This window comes from Mus pahari, chromosome 17 (genome assembly GCF_900095145.1).
Source record: "Mus pahari chromosome 17, PAHARI_EIJ_v1.1, whole genome shotgun sequence".
In the NCBI taxonomy this organism is placed as follows: Eukaryota; Metazoa; Chordata; class Mammalia; order Rodentia; family Muridae; genus Mus; species Mus pahari.
This window is the reverse complement of record NC_034606.1, coordinates 4,342,497-4,365,628: the sequence shown is the minus strand read 5'-3', so window position 1 is coordinate 4,365,628 and position 23,132 is coordinate 4,342,497. Positions and strand designations below refer to the sequence as shown.

Below are 23,132 nucleotides of genomic sequence, written 5' to 3'. Positions count from 1 at the left end.
ACTCTTTCCTCTAATTCCTGATTTCCCAGTGCTGACCATGTACTCATTTAGAAGAGCTAGAGGACCTTTGGGAACAGATGGGTTGTGGCACCAAGGAACTCCCCCAGTTCAAGAAGCACAGTTCACACTAACCTTCCACAAGCAAGGGGAGACAAGTGGTGCCCCCTCACATGCTCCAAACGCCCCACCCAAGGCCTCATCTTCTTTACCTCAGATGTGAGCACAGAGAGCAGGGATCCTACTGGGCTTGAAGTCAGCCAGGGCAGGCTTTTCTGAGACGAGATTCTTTCTAGTGCTGTGCCTGGAGGCGGGGAAGGGTGCTGTAAAGCAAGCTAGCTGTTGGAATAGATGCTCTTGGGAGATCATTGAAGACCGCAGCTAGAGCAGTGTAGGTGGTGTCCACGGGAGCCCCAGGACAGCCTTGTACACTGAGGTATGAGTTTGAGAGTCAAAGTGTAGAGATGGAATTGAGGGGTGAGCCATGTGGCTTTAGGATCTCTGCAGAGGTTGGTGCAGATCTGAGTCAAACAGTGCAAGGAAGAAGAGTGGACAGAACCCACCTGAGTGACCAGTCAAGAGCAACTGTGCGGGAGCCTGCCAGAGCCACGCTGGAGGAAGCTTCTTGCTGACCTGTGCCTCTCTCCCCATATAGGTCTGGTTGGGGTGGGAGGCCGCTGGAAGGGCAAGCCTGTGTCCCACTGTAAGCAGGGCCTGAAGGGTCAAGACCCAGCCCCCATCTACAGAGATTCTTCCTCGAAGGCAAAGAACTCCGGCTGTCATCACACAGAAAGTACTAGAGAGCTGTTTGACTCATGTTGTGAATATTTATTTCTTCTTCTTAAAAATGTACAAAAAATAAAATAACATATTTATAGTTTATAGATTCCCCCTCTCCCATTTACAAAACTATTAAGTTACATTTACTCTTTTTTTATGTGGGAACAGATTGTACACACGAATCTCCCCTGCTTGTCCTTCAGAAAGGGCCATTCTTAGAATTTGGCACAAACCCTTATTTCCTGTTGCATTTTCATGACTATTAAAATATGAAGGGAAAAAATGTTTTAATTCATTTCGAACTTCCCAGGTTTCGACGTTGGGATGTGCCTTACTTAGTCTTTTAGGGACCAACCTCAAGATGACAGCCCACTGTGTATTTTTCTATTGGGTTCAATTTCTAAACACTGAGGAAGTTTCAACAATTGGGAACATAGAATGCAATGTCTGCTTCATGTGTCCCCCATCTTTTATAGAGTACCAAAAAAAATAAAATAAAATAAAATAAAACAATCCTTTGTTTGGGTGAGCTTAGTTCAGGGCAAGGCAAGCTTTTCTGTCTTTCTGGAGTGTTTTTGTTCAGGAGATGAGATGCAGCAGAGCTCTGGCAGCACAGTGAGAGGCGAGATGCCTGCAAGTCCACCAGCAGACACCCTGGACCTGGCACCATCCTGCCGCTCTGTGACTTCCTACCCCTTGTTCTGGCAATAGCTATCTCATGGACTGTAGGGACTCAGGACAAAGGGAAAGCTGGCTCTGGCTTGTCCTCTGCCCCGGGGCAGACCGGGATTTTCCAGAGAGAAGAGCTGGTAGCCTGTCGGACTGCTACAGATCTGTCTCCTTACTCTGGAATCCTGAGCCCACCAAGGTCTGCCAATCATGTTTGCAGCTAGCCCCAAGTGCTATAGCACAGGAAGCAAAAGGAGCATATCTTTCCAGCAGAGTTTGTCCATCTTAGACCAGAGGCCCACTAGTACCCTGGAGGGTCCCCAGGCTGCTAGTTTCAAGGAGCGGCATTTGGAGTGCAGGGCTGGAACAGAGCAGAGCTCAGGATGCAAACCTTTGGCAACACAAAGAAGGATAAGGAGCCCAGTGGGCTCTCAGAAAGGCGCCCCCCCACCCCTGCTAGCCTTTGGGATCCTCTTGGTTACAGCACCTACAATCCATCCCATTCAGTTTCTCTGCAGCTCTGAAGAACAATAGCAGGGCTGGAGTCAGCCTTGGCTGCTCTGGGCCTCGGGGGCAGGCAGGTAGAGCAAGAAGGCAGGGGCCGGAGAGCAGAGCCTCCCGGTAAAGACATCAAAGTGCTTCGCAGACAAACTTAGACCTTTCCATAGAAGCCGTTCCATTATCCAGGCTTTCGGGTGGGATGTGCCTGGCTATCCAAACTAGTGCTCGGCCCACAGGGGCACATACCAATCCATAAGACAGGGCCACTCACCTGTTCTCTCAAAGAGAACAGAGGCCAGTGGGACATGCTTGTGTGACTGTTTGGGTAAGCCATTTTCTCTCAACAGCCTTAGCTCTCCAGCACACCTCCCAGAGTTGGTTTCAGAAGTGCAAGGGCTCCCACACTTCCCACAGCCAGGGTGGACATCCTCACTTCTTTCCATCAGAAGCAAGGCCTCTGGCTCAGTTCACAAAGCTGCAGGTGGGTTTTTCAAGGGGCCACTTGAGATGAAGGACGCGCTTGTAAACTAGGAGGCACAACAGTGTCCAGGATCCCCATGTCGGCCAAGCAGTTCTGCAGCAGGTCTCAGTGACAGGGCCCCAGGGCAAATCTCGGCAGAGACTTTGCACAAGGCTCAAGAGATGCCCCATACCAAAGGCACCAACACTACGGCCCTTCCCAGACAGCTCAAAGGATGTGCTTAGACAACATATCACCATGAGATAAAAAACACAATGGCCTCCAGGAGAGCCGTGCTTGAGGAGAGAGGGCTCCGGGGGAAACAAGTCCTCAGGTATGGCCCATCGGAGAGTCCATCCTAGCATTCACCACCATCACATGACATCCCAAAGACCCCTTTCCTAACCACCTCTGGATAGAGTAGAACATTCTCAATCTCCATGTCTCCTCCAGGCCAATGGCAGTAAACATGCCCACAAACCATAGGTAAAATATATTATTACAATATTATGTATAAATTATGTACATGGTTGTCAGGCATACTCGTGTTCCTTATTACTGACATGGTAGCGCAATGTCTTCCTGTACAAGGCCCAGTGGCTATTTGCCGAGAGTCTCCTGGAGGTATTTAGCAAAATGACCTTCCTCAGAGCAATCCGAAGGTTTGGGGCCAGTAAACTGGTGTCCTTCTTACCCCATCCATGAAGACTGTACCAAGAAGCAGCTCATCTGGCCCGTCCACTCAAGAAATGTGGAGAGGTAAGAGAAAGAACACACCAGTTCCCCAGGCTCGAGATGAGTGGACTTGCTGTTACCCTTGAAGGGGGAACTCTGGAAGTCTCACATGGAGCGATCAGTAACTTGCAGAGTCCTGGAGGGCTCTTGGGGGGAAATGGGCAATAAATAAGGGCCTACCAGGCTCAAAGAATTGCTGAAGGGCTCAGGCTTCAGCTCCATAGGGAGCAAGTGGAAGAGTCGAAGGAAGTCCATTACTGGGCCTTGGGCCCCGCCCCCTTCCCAGCAGTCTTGTAACAGGCTTTCGAGGTGAGTGAGATGGGTGGGTCTCCAGGTTCTGGGGTGGCAGAGATCCCATCTCTCCCAGGAAGTACACCAAAAGCTCCTATGGAGGGAACTCCAGGGCTCAGATCTCCATCAGCGTGACCTTGAAGCCTTCCACCACGCTCTCCATGTTGAGGATGAAGGTATCCTCATTTGAATAGTGCTCAATGATGTTGTCATCCATGTTGACCAGGATGCTGCCATAGTTGGGATGAGATGGGGTGGGGTAAGAAACAAAGTCAGTGAACAGAGAGCTCCATGCAGGGGCAGCCTTCAGGAGGTGCGTTCCCTAACCTAGTTTCTTCCCCCTCAAAACAGGTTCAAGAAAGCAGAGCTCAGTTTCCCTGAACTACACTCAGGGGTTCCTCTCACACAGGCTTCTAGATCATCTGGCCCAACCCTACAACTTTACAGATTAGTCAATGGAGGCTCAAAGAAGTTAGCAGAGACCCAAACACACTTAGATCTCTAACAAACTTCAGCTGCCGTTGGCTGAACACATGTACAGTAAGACGGTCCACTGGGGCTCCTTAGCAATTTTAAAGGTAAGTTTTTATTACCAGCACTTTTCAAATAAACAACTCAGCAAGTCAAGGGCTCCCCAGTTCACCCAGGCAGTGAACAGCTGAGCTGGGTCTGAAGCTGGCTTTGCCTGAGCTACTCCACCTCTCCTCGGCTGCCTACTCCACACCCCTAAGCTACTCCACCTCTCCTCGGCTGCCTACTCCACACTCCTAAGCTACTCCACCTCTCGTGTCTGCCTACTCCACACCCCTAAGCTACCTCATCTCTCCTTGACTGCCTACTCCACACTCCTAAGCTACTCCACCTCTCATGTCTGCCTACTCCACACTCCTAAGCTACTCCACCTCTCCTGTCTGCCTACTCCACACCCCTAAGCTACTCCACCTCTCCTCAGCTGCCTACTCCATTGGAGTTTGGTTTCAGGAAAACCAACTTCCAGAGTCTGTAAATTTTTGTATTTATTTTTGTTTTATATATGAGCATTCTGCCTGAACATATGTATGTGTGCCGTATTTGTGCCGTATGTGTGCACGCTGCTGTCAGTTCTGAAGAGGACACTTAATCATCTGGGACCATATGGGTACTGAGACTTGAATCAGGGTCCTGTGGAAGAGCAACACGTGCCTGAGTCTGTCACGTTCTCTTTAGCTGGAGATTTTCATTTGGGAACAACTCACTGAATCACTTTATTGTGATATCAGCAGGTGAGATGCCATAGCTTCAGTTTATTCTTTTACAGAAATAAGAACCACCTATGCTTAGTGGGTTGTTGTTGGGATAAAAGCCTTGTACATAGGACTTTAGACTCAAGGCTGAACGTCAGTATTATCAGCAGTGTGTTTATCCACACTGAGGCTCTCTAGCCCATGAGACTTGAGGCTTCATTCGAAGTAGAATCCCCGGCGAACCGCATTGACCTTGGAAAAGCTGCAGCCCACCTTCACTGCGTTATCAAGAGCTCAAGTCTGATGCTCGGTCAGCCGAAGGATCGAGATTCAGAAAGCCTGAGAACCCCAGGTCATAGTTTCTTTATGAAAAGGGTTCGGAGAAGAGTTTAAAGGAACTACTCTGGCAGAGAAAGCCTTAGAAAGACCTTGAAAGGGGCAGAGGTGGGCTGGAGAGATGGCTCAGCGGTTAAGAGCACGGAATACTTTTCCAGAGGTCCTGAGTTCAATTCCCAGCAACCACATGGTGGCTCACGACCATCTGTAATGGGATCCAACACCCTCTTCTGGTGTGTCTGAAGAGAGTGACAGTGTACTCACATTCATAAAAAAAAAAAAAAATACATTTTTGAGAGGGGAAAGGGGCAGATGTGAGTGAAGTTCCTAGATCTCAAGGCCACAGACCCACCCCCCTCCTTCCATACCCCCTCCTGTGGATCTGTGTTGTTTACTGAATGTGGTACCTGGGGCAGGATGCTCAAGCAGACCCTGGCCTCAGTTTCTCATTAGTAAGCTGATATGTTAACGAGAGAAAAGAGATGAAGCCCTGAGCAGGGAACCCAGAGCCACCTGGCCACCCAACCAGGAAGGGCTGATGGCTCTTAACAATGTGGGCAAACAGGTCTGAGAATCATTTGAGATTTCATTAATGATTACCTTGGAATAATTTTCTTTGACCCAATTAAATTTTGTCCCTACTATGTCACCCAGAAACCAATGTAAAAAGTTCCATGTGGTTCTTTGACCTCCAGTGTCCCCACCAAGTCTAGACCACTCCAGCCCACTTATAACACTCGCTGTCAGCAAATGGAAGCACCTCAGGTGACATCGTGAGAGGCACTATGGGTCACCCTGCCTCAGTCACTAAAGGTCGTTACCTAGCCTCACGGGCCATGGACATCACAAAAACTAAAGCCATTTTAAACTTGCACCTTGCAGTCACGGCGGTTAGCCGAGCCTGGCTTCTTTCTTACCCCTTTTTGCTCTTCTTATAAAGCTTTGTGATTTTCTCCACCGGCAGCCCGTACTTCTCAGACAGCTGAAAATGAATAACAGGGAATTGGGTCAGCAGAGAACGGGGCACACGGAGGAGCACGGTCCACTCAGCACAACAGTCTCCCTAATGAGACGCACTGGGAAAGTTCACTTAAGACAAAAGCCTCGGTTTCCCTGAACACCCCAAGATCATTTAAACCAAGCCACTGGCTGTGTAGATCAACACAATGGGATTCCAAGAAGTGAATGAATGGGGCCCTAAGTCAGAGTTGGCAACCAAGGGTCGCTGCAACCTAACTAACTCTGCTCGCTGGCAGAGTTATCTTTGTACCAAGTCATACCCCTCTGCCCTTAGCAGGAAGAGAAAAGAAAGGAGAGTTGCAGCTCCTGCCATGAGCACACAGTCTGAGCAGGCGTCACGGAGCCTAATATCGTCCTTATTCTGATTCTCCCTTTGGACAGATCTGAAATCACTCAGCGAAACAATATTGATAAAAGTGGCATTTCTGATAGGGTTTTTAAAAAAGACCTCCAACCATCATGTGGGATTAAATGGGCAGCCACACATCGGAACAGATTTCAAGTGAGCCAGGTGCAGTGGCACATGCGTGTGATCCCAGTACTTAGGCGGGGAGCCTGCGAGCCTGAGATCAGGCAGCCAGGTGTAGCAGTACACAGCTACATTCCCAGAGCTCAGAGACAGGGCCCAGAGGCCTGTGAGCAATGTGAGCTACACAGTGCCCTCCAGAGACCAGCCTCAGTAAGTAGTGAGAAAAGTTCAAGCAGATGAAAGGTTTCAATATGAAAAAGAGACCATGAAAGTGCAGGAACAAAATAAACATGAGTTAATTCTTTGTGTAACTATCATCCTAAAGTTCAGTTTTTCCAGAGAGCCATGAAACCTGCAAAACAAGGCTAACATTAATAACAATGTGCAATTTTAAAATACCAGTTGCTCAAACACACCACAAAGGACAATAACATGCTGGGAAACATTTTAAAATGCAAACAACAGATGAGAGCAAACTGCTTTGTTAAACTCGATGGGGAACAGGGCAAGAGAGAAAACACAATAAACAGGGCATTTCTGAGAAGAGAAATATAATTAGAAAATACAATGTGAAAACTGTACTGCAATTTTATTTAAATTTTTTCAAATGAAAACAACAGGAGTATGGCACTTTTAACTTAACTATCAAAAGTGTAAATGAGGAGCAAGAGATGGCACAGCAGGTTAAAGCATTTTCTGCGTTTGGCTCACAGCTCCGAGGGCTCTGGCGCCCTCTTCAGGCCTCCCTAAGTACCTGCACACACATAGCAGACACACTGACACATTAAAAAGAAATCTAAAACAAGACAAAGCAGAAGTCATGATCTAACATTGGTGAGGGCATTCAGGTTCCATAGATGGGACAGTGACCTCAGCCTCCTGGAAAGAAGGTTTGGCAGAAGAATAGTTTTTAGAAGCATACACACGCTGACCCACAGACTCCATGTCTAGCAATCTGACATACAGAAATACTCTCATACCCAGAGACTTTCAGAACATAACTGTTCATAACAGAGAAAATGCCATAATAAACATCCATTAAATTTCTTGATATTTTTTCACAGACCTCATTTAAAAATATGGGACACTAATATCAGCTTATACTTTGAAAATCTTTAGTATATTAGATGGGGGAAAATAAGTGAATATTTGTCTATATAGTATAATCATGTCATATAACCTTTACATATGCTCAAATGTACAGAAAATATTAAATGGCATACCAACTTACTACTAGCAGCTACCACTGATAATCGGCCAGATTCATGCTTCCTGTACTTGGTATAATTCCGCAGTGCTTATTTTTACAATTGCATCATTTTTGTAAGTGCAACATGGCAAGAGCTGACAGATGGATTCATGAAAGATCTACCCCAGATCTGTGCCATGCCCTCTCTACATTACTGCTAGAACTCCCGGGCATCTGAAGCAGGTGAGGTCTGAGACCAGTCAGAAAGTACAACAGAGGCTAGAAAGGGACTGAAGAACCCTATTAGGGAGCTGAGATCCTGAGGAAAGTCTGTTCTACAGGACCCTAGCTTTCTACCCTTCCATCCCTACCACAGGGCAGAAAGAACTCTATGTACAGCCAGAAGCAATACATCTGGATTGAGGACAGAGAGGAAGGGTGTTAGTGGACCTGAGGAGGTTCCCTACAGCCACAATGAGCCCCAATGAGCAAGAGTTTGTTTGTTTGTTTGTAAGAACAAGAACACACTTCTTGGCCAGTGAGATGGCTCAGTAGGTAAAGGCCCTTGCCTCCAAACCTGGAAACCTGAGGCCAACCCCCAGAAACCATAAGGTGGAAGGCAGGAACTTTGACTCTTGCAAGATGTTCGATGACCGCCACATGCACTGTGTAAATAAATGAAAGGCTCTAATAGGAGCCTGGAGGCAGCAAAGCAAATGGACAGAACTTGTGCTGGAAGTTCCCATTTCAAAGGAATGTAAACAGATGAGCAGGCAGATAAAACGAGAAACACATGGGTAGCAGCCTGACGTCACCAGAAGCAAAATCCAAGAACAAGGGATAGCAGTCGAGAAACTGTTACCAATAGCGGCACCAGGACACCATCCCAGATACCAGGAGGCCGCGAAAAGATACACGAATGGTGGGAGACTTACCTGATTCAGAATCAAGAAATCAAATAGATAATCAGAATAACATGATTGATCTAGTCTATATAACAAAATGCATGCACACATACATATTGCATCTCCCAAAGAGATTGTCATGCAGACGTGTCACAAAGACAACTGCATCATAATTCAGTAAGACAAGAAACAGAAACCTGAGAGGTTCATCAGAGATGGTCAGTCTCTCAGAAACACTTCCTTATGTGGCTTCTACTCTCCTCCCATTGAGTCCCCTACACTACTTGTCTGTCTGTCTGTCTGTCTGTCTGTCTGTCTCTCTCTCTCTCTCTCTCACACACACACACACACACACACACACACCCCAGCACCCATGTCCATATTTGCATATGCAAATAAAAAGGTGACACTTTGGTTTTACACAGGTTGATGGAGTGCTTGTCTGGTACGCACAAGGCCGTGTTGTTGGTATGGAGTACACACTTATAATCTCAGCACTTGAGGTTGATCATGGGATCAAGGCCATCCTCCTCTACAGAGCAAGCTCTGAAGGTAGCCTGGGATCCATGAGAAAAAGAAGGAAAGAGACAGAGAGGGAGGATCCAAGAAGGTTAACTCGTCCTGCCCGTTGGGCCCTGAAGTGATGAAGGTCTCAGAGTGACCTCACTTCCTGACCCATCCCCCGGAGCTCTAGAAGCACTCAGTGAACAGGGCTGGTCCTTGGAGACTAGAGAGCAGCCTGCTGCTGTACGCTATTTCTTGAGTTATTCCCTCAGCACAGCTGGCAAAAGTCAGAACTAGACAATAGGCATCTTCAACACTAGTATTTTCTACTCTGGTCTGCTGGGAATGAGAGCTGCTGTAGCAAGCAGGAACCCTCACATCAGCAAGCATTTCCTGAACAAGCACTGTGTGTCTAACGCCTGGGTACATGGAGCTCTGCACCTGCTTAGGCTCTGTGAGCTGTCTCACAGGAGGAAACTTGGGCCTTCCAGCCCATTATGGAACTGTCCTAGTAAGTGATGAGACATACCAGGTAGGCTATGTCAGGTCCTGAGCTCAGAGCAAGTGGGCTCCATCCAAGATCCAGGAGCTACTGAGGCGCCAGCAGGTGGCTGCGTTGGACTGGCAGTTGAGAGCCTTTAAACACCCACACTTAGATGGTGCCATCTGATCTGCCAAGCATGCCCCTCCAAGCATCCCCTTACGGGATGGATCACAGTGTCATCAGTCTCATTTCATCTGTCCAAGGTTACCCCACTCCTGACAGAGAACTGGATCTGAACTCATGACTGGCTGATCAATGCTAACCTGCCTCTTGCATAAATGCTTACTTCTTATTGATTCTTCTTTTCCTCTATTCCTTGTGAGACTTACATTGTCTATTCTTAGATATTAACATATGGACATCTGTCTACATTGACGTAAGTTGGCTGAGAGCTTAGGGTGGCTCCAGCATTTTGGGAAGAGTTTGGAGAAAGAAGCACCTATCTTGTCCAACCTTAGTTCCCTTATCTCTAAAATGGCAATGGTGCTATTTCCTTCCTATGTACACAGGTTATGATGATGATGATGATTAGATGAAAATAAAAATGTGTGTGAGAAGCCTGCAGCACTCAGCATGGGATGTATTCTGCAGATGGCAAATCCAGCTGACCAACATTTGCAGCCAAGGACTGAGGACACAGCTGACAAGAGACAAGCACCTCTGCACTGCACTCTTCTGGAGAAGACGTAAGAACATGCAACAGGTAAGAACATCTAACTAACAGGTAAGAACATGTAACTAACAGGTAAGAACATGCAACAGGTAAGAACATCTAACTAACAGGTAAGAACATGCAACAGGTAAGAACATGTAACTAACAGGTAAGAACATGCAACAGGTAAGAACATGTAACTAACAGGTAAGAACATGTAACAGGTAAGAACATGCAACAGGTAAGAACATGTAACTAACAGGTAAGAACATGTAACAGGTAAGAACATGCAACAGGTAAGAACATCTAACTAACAGGTAAGAACATGCGACAGGTAAGAACATGCGACAGGTAAGAACATCTGACAAGTGCTAGCTATGTCAGGTGATCCACTTCCTGTGGCAGTGGTAAAACATGCTGACCAAAAGACAGCCGATTTCAGCTTACACTTCAAATAATGTTCTATGGCCAAAAGTCAACAAACTCAAGCAGGAAGTAAGGCAGGAGCCGTACGGGGCGGCTGCTTACGCTTACGGGTTTCTGACTGGCTCTTGCTCTTGTCAACCATCAGTCAGGACCATCCTTCAGATATGGCCACAGGCTGACCTGACGGAGGAAAGTCTTCACCTAAAGATCTCTCTTCCTAGGTGACTTAGATCCTGGTAAGCAGACAATTAAAAACTGACCAAGACACCAAGTTGAAGTAAAATACAGCAAGAGGAGGCACAGAGCTGGAGAGATGTTATTCCTAGGAATGGTCTGGGAAGCCCCTCTGATAAGCTGTGTGTGAGCAGACCTAGAATCGTGGCCCATGGAGACATGGTGGAAGAGCATTTCTTAGCCGAGGGGACAGACAGACAGAGGCCCTGAGGTGTGAGAGTGGCTTCGCTGGTCTCCAGAACAATCTATGAGGTTCAGAGGTCAAAGTTCACTCTGTAAGGTTACTGAGTTGTGGTTGTTTGAATAGGAATGTGTAGTGAGAATTTTAGAAATTTGGTTTCTTTAAAAAGCATAGAAATGTAAGAATGTTTTCGTTTTAATCCCGTTCCATAAAAGTTGATCTGAACCACCAACACAAATAGACAACACCTTACTGCTACTATAAAACTTAATTATGTCATAATCCTCAGTATCATGTGACTCAAATAGGCGGATTAAAACACCTTGTTTCCTCCAAATGATGCCCGCAGTCACAGGCTAAATAATAATTCAATTCTTCTTTACTCACATCTAATCTCATAAATCTAGGACTTCCAGCATGCTGAAGACAGCACAGCCATGGTTTAACTGGAGGCTGGGCCAGTTCCCCCAAGGCTCTTTCCTCACCTTGCCGCTGTGCGTGCGTGTGGTAAGAGCCGAGTAAACTCTGAATCAGTCACAGGAAACATTACACACCAAGAACAGCAGGGTGGGGAGGTGGCTCAGTGGGTGGAGTACTCGCCACACGAGCATGAGGACCTGAGTCTGGGTTTCCACACTGTGCATGCCCGTACCCTCAGTGGCCCCTGGATCCGCTAGCACAGCGTGTACAGCAGCAACCAGAGACGGACCCTGGTGAGGCTCGATCTGGTGAGAAGGGGCCTCAAGGTTGTTCTCGGACCTCCACAGATGCCATGGCCCATGTTCGCGCATAGAAACACACAGTTGTTTTTTTGTTTGAAGTAAGCTTACCCTGTTTCAGCTACCAGAGCTCCCCCACCCGTCGTCACATGGCCTGGCTCACAGGCTGTAGGAAATCTGTGTGGGCTACAGAATGTCACCACCCCCAAACGGTTCATGAATCTATCTGATATGACACTTTCTGACTCAAATGTCAGTTCACACCTGAAAAAGGGGTGGGAACACAGTTTTCTTCTTTCTAGATGACAAATCCACATCCCATCACTGTCAATAATTTTCTTTAAAGAGAAAGAAATTTTTGAAAGACTACTAAAAAAAAAACCAAACCAAACCAAACCAAACAAACAAAAAAAAAAACAAAGATGGTTGCCAAAAAGGATGGAGACAGGAAATGGAGATGCTAAGGGAGAATCTGCTAAAACGTGCTTTGTTCAAAAAACATTTTTATGACATCTAACACCTTGTCTGCTAATGCCAAAAACCACGCCAAAATAAGTAAAAGGCTTTTTTCAAGCCCCTTTATATTCCAGGGCACAGATATCCAAGTAATCTACGGCTGAAGACGGGGAATCTGGACAGGGAAGCAGGCGCAGGCTCCCTGTGCAGCCCAGGCTTCAGCGACAGAGTGGCCCCATCAGCTCAGTGCCTCTGATGACTCCATTTCAGAGCTGATGCTGAGGTCATCCTTTCAAACAGCTCATCTGGAAATGACTAGCAGGCAGGTGGCCTTGTCTCAGCGGTAACTGCAGGGTGCACAGGGACCTAGGGGCCACACTTTTATGTTGGAGTTGTGAGTCTGTTGGCTCTAGAGGACTTCCTTCCACAACAGAGACAGCGGTTGATCTTCCCAAACTACCAGGGGCCAATTGGGGGAGAGGCCAGGCCAATTCCACACTGACAGAGGTACACTCTGGAAATGGCTTAGCGGGGCAGGCATTCCTTAGCTTCAAAACACATTGCAGGAGTCTAGGTCCCGCCATAACAAATGAGAGGCCTTGCTCCCACTCCATGGAAATAGCTTAGTGACAAACCATGTGAGGATGCATACCAGGTCATGGCTTTCAAACATCAGTGTTCAAGCAAAGAACTTCCTGTTTTTGTGATTGCTCGGCCACTCCCGCGAAATCTGAGAGAAGGTAACAGGGGTTGGGGCCAGAGACTGAGGCTGAGATGGCATCTCTGAAACCAGGTGTGTGGGGCCCACCTCAGTGAACCCACCTACAGAAATAAGCCCTACCATGTTCCTAGTAGGGGATGGGGCTGTTCGTGCCCATAGAAAACATTTTCCTCTAACAACAGTGGCAAAGATGGCTCGGGACGGACAATGTCTCTCACCTAAAGAAGCTTCCTTCAGGGGTTTTCCATCCTCACTTGATCAGTTTTTATTTTCCCTGCAAGACTTTCAGTTGTCACAAAAAAATAATAAACTTTAAATGACAGCATTATTCTGAATTGACTCAAAACAAAATATGAAGGTCAAGGGTCACACTGCCATATTGTGTTGAGGGCTAGCTTTCTGTGGGACACTGGACAAACTGACATGTAAAGTCCATCCCTCAGGTGCAGTGTCATCCTCTGACTCAGGAACATTCCCAATCCCCTCCCCCACCACGCTCCTCCATCCCCCACCTTGGCAGACACTTCACAAGGGCAGGTTACTGTCTACTTATACAATGGATTTATGATCCAAAAGAACTTTCCATACTCTTAGACAATTTGAGGACCCAGAATCTGAACAGTACTGTGTGTTTTCTGACGCTGGTTCATACTCAAAAGCCTGGTTTGCTAAAAACAAACAAACAAACAAACCAAAGCAGGCAGTGCCGTCATTATGGCTCACTGGGGCCAGAGAGAGCTGCCTGCTGGCACCGTCTCAGTTCTCACCATGGCCCTGGGAGCCAGATTATCATATTGTTTCCATTTTAGGAATGAACAGCAGGCTAAGAAACATTGCCTAGCTGCTAAGGAATACTGCCAGATTTTGAACAGAAGTTTTCTGAAGCCAAAGACTATAATAGTGACCACTAAACGGTAGTATTTACACATTTACACATGTGGGCATATTTTGCACAAACACATATCACCCATATTTATGCCACTATTAATATATATGTGTGTGTGTATGTGTGTGTATGTATTAATAAAAAATTATTCACGCACACACATACACACACAGTCTGCCTTCTGTAACTGCAGGTTCAGCACCCACAGGTCTAACTGGCCAAAGATAAAAAGTATTTTATAAAAGTTATGTGTTCTACTAAATATGTACAGGATGTTTTTGGTCATTATTTGCTAATCAATGCTATTTACATTCATTAGGTAGTGTAAACTAGGGATAGTTTAAAGCATTTGGAAGGAAGTACAGAGAAATATGCCATTTTATATAAAAGTTTGGTACTATGGAGTGTTGTGGAATGAATTCTAGATATGGAGAGATGAATGTATAATTTATATGTCAATACATATATATGCAGATATGAATACATATTAATGTTATATATGTATATTACATATACATGCACATATATATTATAACATCAAACATGTACTGGTAAGTGTGAGTGTAATAAAAAGTCCTCAGAGGATCCACATTCCAGTGTTTTCTCACCTTACAGAGACCCAAGTAATATCACGCTAGAACTACGTTAGCAAGATCTAATGTTCTTCAAAAGACACAACCATGCTGAAGTTCTGTGGTCTTCCATGGCGCCCCTCTAGCTCCTAAAGGTGCAGTTTATAGCTTACTGTCAGCCCATATATCCGGAGCCCTGAAAGAGCCCTTGACCACCTTCCTCAATACAACACTGGAGAAGCAGGCACAGATTGTGTTGGGACTTTAAGGAAGCAGAGATGAAGCCAGAATTGCCTGAAGAATCTGACCAGAGCCATGGAGTGAGCCTGACTCCACCTTGCAGCTCAAAGGGACCGTGGACCTTGTCTCATCTACTATCGCCATCTGCCAAAACAATGCAAGTGTGAGGAGATCCCCTTGAATGGGATCAAGGGAAGTGTAGGCCAACGGTGTTGAGCTGCCGTTGGAGAGAGAGGTGACCTTTGGTTCCACAGTGGTACAATGAGAGCACGTTTGCAGAGCATTTTTGAAACTGGCCAGATGTTATGGAAGGAAACAAGAAGACACCAACAACCAAACCCAGAATGATCCCAGCATAGCACAGCAGTTTAGACCTGGTTTAGATCTGTACTACCCACCCTGCAGAATGTCCTGAGGAACTGGATATAAATGGATTCCTGCAAGGCCTGGTGGTATGTGCCTACAATCCCATAATATCAGAGCTCAGGAAGCTGAAGCAAGAATCAAGGTCAGCTTAGATTCTCAGCAAAATCTACATGTCCTGCAGGAAGGACTCGGCACAAACTTGAAATAACCTTCAGACATGTCCGTAAACATCATTTTCATCTGCTCTTAAATGCCAGACTGGGGTATGGAAATGACCAGTGCTGTTCAAAGAAATCTTAATATTTTACAGGCTTTTGTAGGCCACTTGTTCATCCTTTAGCAATTGGAAGGTCATTTAAAAAAAAAAATCTTGGTTCAGTCGGGCAGTAATCAAGCACGCCTTTAATCTCAGCAGTTGGGAGGCAGAGGCAAGTGGATTTCTATTGTAAGTGTGAGGTCAGCTTGGTCTACAGAACAAGTTCCTGCATAGCCAAGTCTACACAGAGAAAGTCTGTCTCAAAAACCAAAGTAAATAAGTGATAATAAATAAATAATAAATAAATAAATCTCTTGGCTCATCCTTTCTAGACCCTTTGCAATATCTGTCCCTTATCAGTATAAAATCAGAAGCCGGTGGTGGTGACGGTGGTGGTGGTGGTGGTGGTGGTGGTGACATAAGCCTTTAGTCCTGGTGCTCATGATGCAGGGGCAGGTGGGGCTATGAATTACATAGGCCAGCATTGTTTACACAATGAATTCCTAGCTGGCTGGGGCTACATAGTGAAACCTGGTCTCAAAACAAAACAAAAAACAAACAATAAGAAAAATAATGTTTCATTATGAGGGATATATTCCATACTCTTCCTTGCATTTACTTCTGGGTTTGTTTCTGGCTTGTGTAGAACAGAAATCAATGCTCCCCCACAGATCATGATAGACATGAAGCGACCAAGCCCTCCCTCTGGCTGCTCAGGGTGACCTGGGGACATGAAACCTGCAGCGGCCACACTCTCATGATTATCAGTAAGAGCTGGAGATAAGCAATCGTCATACATTCAGTGTTTCACAACTGCTCGCTCAGGTTCTAAAGCACCCCCCATCAGTCCCGCAGGACAAGCTGGTTCTACCTCTTGTTCCCCAGCCATGGCAACCACTGTGTGCTCTCTCCCTCCATAGAACTGTCTCCAAAGAACTGGAGACAGATACCCAAACAAAAACTAGCCCCTTGGGGCTGGTGAGATGTCTCAGTGGGGAAGAGCAGTGACTGTTCTTCTGAAGGTCCTGAGTTCAAATCCCAGCAACGCCATGGTGGCTCACAATCACCCGTAATGACATCTGATGCTCTCTTCTGGTGCGTCTGATGATAGCTACAGTGTACTTATATATAATAATAAATAAATCTTTAAAAAAAAAAAAAAAAACTTGCCCCTTGATGTTTATAGCAACGCATTCACAATAGCACCCCCAAAAGGAAAAAAGACCGTGAATAAACGAAAAAAATAAATGTTGTGTCCATACTATGAACAATTACTCTGCTAACTGTAAGAAAGAATGAAGTACAGGTTTGTAACACATTCTACCATGGATGGGCATCAACACAAAGTATAGTCGAAAGTGATTGGTAGGCGACTGCATGGTGTGGCTCTATACATAGGAACTCCCTCACAAGATGCAGTGTTTGGCCATGAGCCCAAATGTTTCCCCATCAGAATCTGTCTCAGACTAGCTGTTCACCGGGAGAGGCAAGAGACACTGTTGGAGTCCCATCACTATAAAACCCTTACGTCCAGGCTGGAGAGATGGCTCAGTGGTCAAGAGCACTGACTGCTCTTCCAGAGGACCTGAGATCAAATCCCATGGTGGCTCACAACCATCTCTAATGAGATCTGATGCCCTCTTCCAATGTGTCTGAAGAGAGGGAGTGGAGGAGGAAGGATGGAGGGAGAGAGGGAGGGAGGGAAAGAAGAAAGGAAGGAAGGAAGAAAAAAAGAAAGAAAGCCCTTATGTTCTCCTACACAGCCATACATACCCAAGGCAAGTGTGAGAACGTGGCTCATCCATGGCATGGTCGAAGCTGGGGTCAAGAGTGTGTGAATGAAAGTTTCCCCACGGCTGTGCTAGCAACCCTGTTCTAGGTCAGCGATGAGGAGTATCAATCCCGGCCACCGTAGTTCTACAACACATCTTCTCCCGTAACCAACATGTCCTCTTCACGTTGGAGTATGTTACCATAGTGTATTGGTTTTGTAGTGTTTTGGTTTGTGTATATTTGGAAGCCATGTGCACCTAATCTGGCTTTGTGCAAACAGATAAATAAAAACCTCACTTTATCCCTCCTCCACAGCATCCGACTGGGACGGTTACTCTGAAACCAACCAAGGGTCTATCTGAACATGTGCATCAAGACCCTGTCCGGAGCTAGAGCTCTCCAAAGATCTCAGCTCTTCATTTTCTTTCAAAAACTCATGCTGGAGCCACCCTGGTGGCTGCACTGCACTAAATAAATTCTGCCCGGGTGAACGGGGCAGGACTCCTGGAGATTACGGGGGCTGGGCTTGTGGCTTACCGCTTCCATCAGACCCTTCACCGTGGGTGATTTCAGCATCAGAGCATCGAAGACGTCATCGTTCTCCTTCCTCACATACAAAAGCACTGCAAGAGAAGGGAAGGACCAGAGTGAGCAGAGGCTTGGGACTGCTTCCTGTCACGTGGGACGTCAGGCTGACATCACCCGTTCTCTGCTTCCTGTCACGTGGGACGTCCGGCTGACATCACCTGCTCTCTGCTTCCTGTCACGTGGGACGTCAGGCTGACATCATCTGCTCTGCCAACAGGCTAATGACTACTGGGATGTAGATGCTCTCATGCCTATATCCATGCTTGAGTTTCTCGGGTGGGGCACATGGTCTCTTTCTGACTACTCTTTCCTGTAACGTCTATTTGCATCTTTGCTCAGTGAATACCACTGAAGGCTCCTAGGTGCCACAAGCTATGTATACCAAGAGCTGAGCTTGCAGCAGCGAGCTAGTTAACCCCAGTCTAAGCCGTTAGGGAGTTTGTGGTCCACTAGGAGAGACAGGCAGGCTTGAGAAGGCAATGAAGGGAAAGCAAGAGACAATACTTTCCAGCCAGGTCCTGCCAAGGTGAGGTGGGGGAGAGTGCCCGGAAGTGGGGGCTCAAGGCTCTCTGAGTTGTGAAGACCACAGGAGTGGTTGTCTAGAAAGGAAAGTCACCAGAAGGATTCGGCTGGCAGACAACCTTGAGTAATGGGCCTGGAAGGGGACAGACCAGGAAGAACTTAGGATGTGGAGAATCACAGCTCTGAGTGTAAGCCCAACTCAACCCCTGCTGTGGCTTCCATGTCTGGATTATCTGTGAGACAGACACTGGGAACGACCACATAGGGTTGCCTGCCGGTTCCGTGAAATAAGGTGGGTGTGGTAGGCTCGATCTAGGCCCCACACACAGATAGAGACCCAGTCTTCAACCTACAGAAGCCGACAGGAAGTGGTCGTGGTTCTTGAACCTTCAAGCTGGACCATAGCCTTATATTCCTTTCTCTACGAGTTCTGAATTGGAGAGTGTGCAGACTAAGCCAGGATGGCAGAGGCAGCAGATCTGACTGATGTAGATGGACCTCAGGGAGGCACAGATGTACCCGCTGGGCCCCACAGACATGGCCACCCTTGACGCTGCTTCTCCTGGTCACAGTGTCCTCCTAGCAGCAGGCATAACTTCCCTTCCAGGGGAAGAAAAAGCTGAAACCCCTCATCTGTCCACACTAAGGAAAACTGCCCAGGACAAAAAATACAAGCAAAAAACCCAAAACACTGATGAGCCTAGATCTCAACAATAATCTTGCTATTTATCCAGCTACCATCACCATCAGCAGAAAAACAAAAGCAGAACTGAAAAATGAAATCAGCTAGACCCACACCCGACAGCCCCTCTCCCTCCCCTCCCCCTCCATCCCAAAGGCTTTCTTAAATCTGTGCTTATAAAGGCCACATTGACAGGGGTCGCCCAGACTCCTTCCTGTGCCAGTGAATGTTCAGTTAGAATATGGGGAAGGAAGGAGAGCGGGAGGGAGGAGGAAAGACTTGGGCAGCGCAGTGCTTTCTTTTTCTTTATCAAATATAAAAATGAAATGCCAATTAAGGCTGACTACATCACCAAAAATTTACACATTTAGTCCCTTGAAGCAATACTGTAGAGCCTACATGTCAGTTAAAGCTACCTAGTAACCCAAAGGCTATCAATAACGGAGAGAATGTGAACAATATACAGAAAAATATAGGATGCAGATCCCAATTACATCCAGATAAGGAAAATTAAACTCAAGAAGAGCTGATGGCTGTTATTTACTGGAGATTCTGTAATTTCTTCCGGAAGCTCTCAACAACAAAAAGAGTGGAAAAAGCAATTTCCATTGGGTTGACCCTTGGGAAACCTGCAATTACATTCTATTAAAATGAGCAGTACTTATAAACAGCCTCTGTTCAAGCCATTGTCTTTGATATTGCTGTGGGGGGGAGGCTGGAAAGTGCTCAAATCTGTCGGTTCTTCTTTTGGGGGGGGGCTTTGCCTCTGCTGAGAGGAAGACAGGGTAATGGGGGAGGGATATATGAGGGTGGGACTGGGAAGGGGGGGGGGGAGCAGCAGACAGGCAGGGCAGTTCCAGCCGGGCTTGCTGACAGCTATCCCGGAGGCTACGCTGGGCTCCACACACTTGGAGGGCTTGGCCAGAGAGTCAGTTTTCATTAGCTCTGTTCTGTGGTGTGGCAACGGTAATAATCATCCTGCCAACCACAGCAGAAACCACCACCAAACATGCCAGACTCCCTACAGCCAAAGGCAGGCAGCTTCCTGTGGAGCCACGAAATGATTGTCACCCTGACAAGTGGCTGCCAAGGAAAAGCAGACAGTAATGGTGGTTTTGGGAAGCTGACAAATGACCAGTAGGGCCAAGTACAGGCTCAGAGCACCAAACAAGGGGCCCAGTGACTTCTCCATCCTTCTCCAAAGAGAGCCTCTGGCGGGGACGGGGACCAGCAATTTTCTTACTGCTGGTAGGTCACAGTGCCCTCTGTCTGTGCAGTTTCAGAAACCTTACAGCCCAAGAGAATTTCTAGTGGCAATGTGGGTGCCAGTTTCACAAGCTCTGACAAGTAGCTGTTGGACTGGCTCCAGCCTGCGAGTGAGTAGGTGAGATACAACTGCACACCAGTCACCAGTGTGACTCTACCCCAACCCTAAGTCGTCAGGGAGAAAGAGACACCAAGGAATGGAGGTTAAACTTCGTGGTGGCAAGCTGGGGGCCACCATCACATATGGGCGGGCCCAGCCTGTCATAACCGTTTCTGTCTATGGAATAATTCCGAATCACTGGTTCAGGGGGAAGGTACAGCCACACACACAGCCAGTCTCCTCTGAACTGTGTACCGCACTGCTGGATGAGTGGGAGATGCGTAACTGTTCCCCCAAGGCAAGAGAAAGCCTGTAGCCTCCAATGTGAGGGAAAGCCCACCAGGGTTAGCAATGATTCTGTCACAGGGAGTGACACAGGACCGCCTGCCTTCCCGACGCCCTGTCCGTGGCCAGTCCAATGGAGAGATACCTCGTTTTACGTTTTCTTCTTTGATCTGCTTAGACGGTGTTGGGCCAAACTCCTCTTCCATGGGCCTGAACATCCGCTTAACGAGGACACTGCCGCTGGAGAGGACACGCAGAAATGATTAAATACACAAGGAGTGCCACCGTGAGGGGAGTCCTCCCCAGTTCACACCAAGTCACAGCAGGAGATGACCCAGGCTAGACCTCGGTGGGGACTGTCCTGATTTCCTACAGTTCTGCCTTTTCTAACTGCCACAGTGGGAGGTTCAGCCCAACCTCCTGTCCTTTCCTCTTCCCACAGAAGACTCCAGCGCTCCCACCTGGAAGATGATGGTGGTGGTGTGCCCTGAGCACTCTCTGTGGGGTCAGTTCTGACAGTTCTGCATTTGTTTGCAAAGTCCCTGTGCATTCCAGATGCGCCATGGAAAGGGGAGAGTTGTTAGAGAGGAAGAGAAATGGAGATTCACTAATCTTAATCTCAGGCGTGTAGATCTCAGGCAGGTCTGCAGAAAATGGTACTTTCTCTAGGGACTGGCTGGCCCAGGGAGCTAGCTGTATCTGAGAGCTCACTTAGCAGGATTGTTAGGACAAGACCTGGGGGGAGGGGGGTCAGACCACCTCAACTGACTTAAAATCCCTCTTTTAAAGTTTCTTACTGTACAAATTTGGACATGTTTCTTAATTTCCATGGACCTTAGTCTCCTTATCTTTAAGAGGAAGCTGTTGACACAGAAATGACAATATTTGAGGAGCTGGAAATATTAATTACACCAAGTTGATCATTACATACTATGTACACCGTCAAATGGTCATACCATGCCCTATAAATAAGTACAAATATTATGTGTCTAATAAAATTAATTAATTTAATAAAATTTAAAAGGAGACTGGAGAGGTGGCTCAGCAGTAAAGACTGTACACGGCAGAGCCACCCAAGCAATCTGGTAAGGTAGGGAATGAAGCCAAGAGCCAGCTCTCTTACTACATTCTCCTCTATGTCAAACAATGAAAACAGCCAAGGAAAAAACAATCTAAACCTCCAGTCGCATCTGAAGGCAGTAATGAACTTAGGGCACGCTCCCTCTGTCCTGCCTTCTGCGTTGTGTTAACAGCAGGCTGTGGTACTCTGTCTCAGCTGGGAACTGGAGTGACCATGAACTTAGAACTAGAAGATATGGAGTCCATCCATGTAGCACCCAGGCACCATTACACTAATAACTGGTAAGTAGCCTGAAATAGAATCAGATACTATTTCCTCCTCCTCACGCTGTGTGAGGCAAGCTCCTTCACCAAGCAAGACTTACCTGTGTTTTTTCCAGTGCAGTTAACTTTTGAGAACACCTTATTCCAAGCCACAGGAGACTTTGTCACTAAAATAGTATCTCAGATAAACCACATTTTTTTTTCCCCCCTTGGGAGACCATATATGCTTCTCTACACTTTCAAATCTGAAAGCCCGGTAGGAGTCAGTAAGTTTTGTGACTAGCCTACTCTCTAATAAAACAGAGCGCAGGTTGCAGGCTTCTGGTGCCCAGGTATGGGATACTATATGACACTTTTCAAAAGACCAGCGAGCAGCGGAGCATCGCTCTCGCTGGCCTCGACGCCATCCCACAGGCCATCAGGTAGGGAAACCCAAGGCCAGTAGCATAGTCAGCCATGGCTTACAGGCTCAATTACAAAGTAAAGAAGACCCTTGATAGCAGTAAATGACATTAAGACTCATCAGGAAAGTATTGCTAAGTGTTAGGTCTGAAGCAAGATTAGGGCTACAAAGGTACCCAGGATGTACAGTAAAACTTCTAGAGGGCAAAGAGATAACAGAGAAGAAGCCAAATACTTGGCCGCATTGCTGGCATATTTACCAGCTTCTTTAGCACCACACATAATGGATACGGAGCTAAGTCAAAATCACAGGGATGACAAGCTTGGGCCCGATGGGACAATAGTACCTCCTCATGACTAGATGAACACACAGTCCATCTGTCCTCGGGGCTCAGAGATCTGTCTGGCCTGCCAGCATTGCACATGAGATGAAATGAGGCTGGGCCTCTGTGAAGGGCAGAAAGTTAAGCTGTAGGACCTGCCCACTCCCCACCTGTCCCTTCTCTACAGCCACAGGTTGAAAACTGAGGTCACTGGGCAATACGGGCACAAGGGTGAGTGCTGGGAATTGTGCGTAAGCACTGGTTCTATCACATGCCAGCTAGATGACTTTGAAGAAGCTTCTTAATTCCTCAATTATCTGCTGTCAATGGCAGATAATGGGAAATCTGGGAGAAATCATGGAAATGATGCGTGCAAAAGCACTGAGTACCCAGGTACCCAGGGAGTGCTGACGCCCAGGTACCCAGGGAGTGCTGACACCCAGGTACCCAGGGAGTGCTGATGCCCAGGTACCGAGGGAGTGCTGATGCTCAGTTACCCAGGGAGTGCTGACACC

General features: G+C 47.0%; 1 protein-coding gene across 1 annotated transcript in view; it reads right to left on the bottom strand.

The window, feature by feature from the left end:
* Positions 1 to 804: 804 nt before the first annotated feature.
* Positions 805 to 23,132, bottom strand: part of Grhl2 (grainyhead like transcription factor 2) — a 129,728-nt gene continuing 107,400 nt past the window's right edge. The window contains exons 13-16 of the mRNA XM_021216524.1: positions 20,694 to 20,788; positions 17,643 to 17,728; positions 5,910 to 5,974; positions 805 to 3,663 (exon numbers count right to left, since the gene is read on the bottom strand). Of these exons, the coding sequence (XP_021072183.1) occupies positions 3,549 to 3,663; positions 5,910 to 5,974; positions 17,643 to 17,728; positions 20,694 to 20,788 (361 nt within the window). The 3' untranslated portion in view covers positions 805 to 3,548. The remainder of the gene's footprint in view (positions 3,664 to 5,909; positions 5,975 to 17,642; positions 17,729 to 20,693; positions 20,789 to 23,132) is intronic.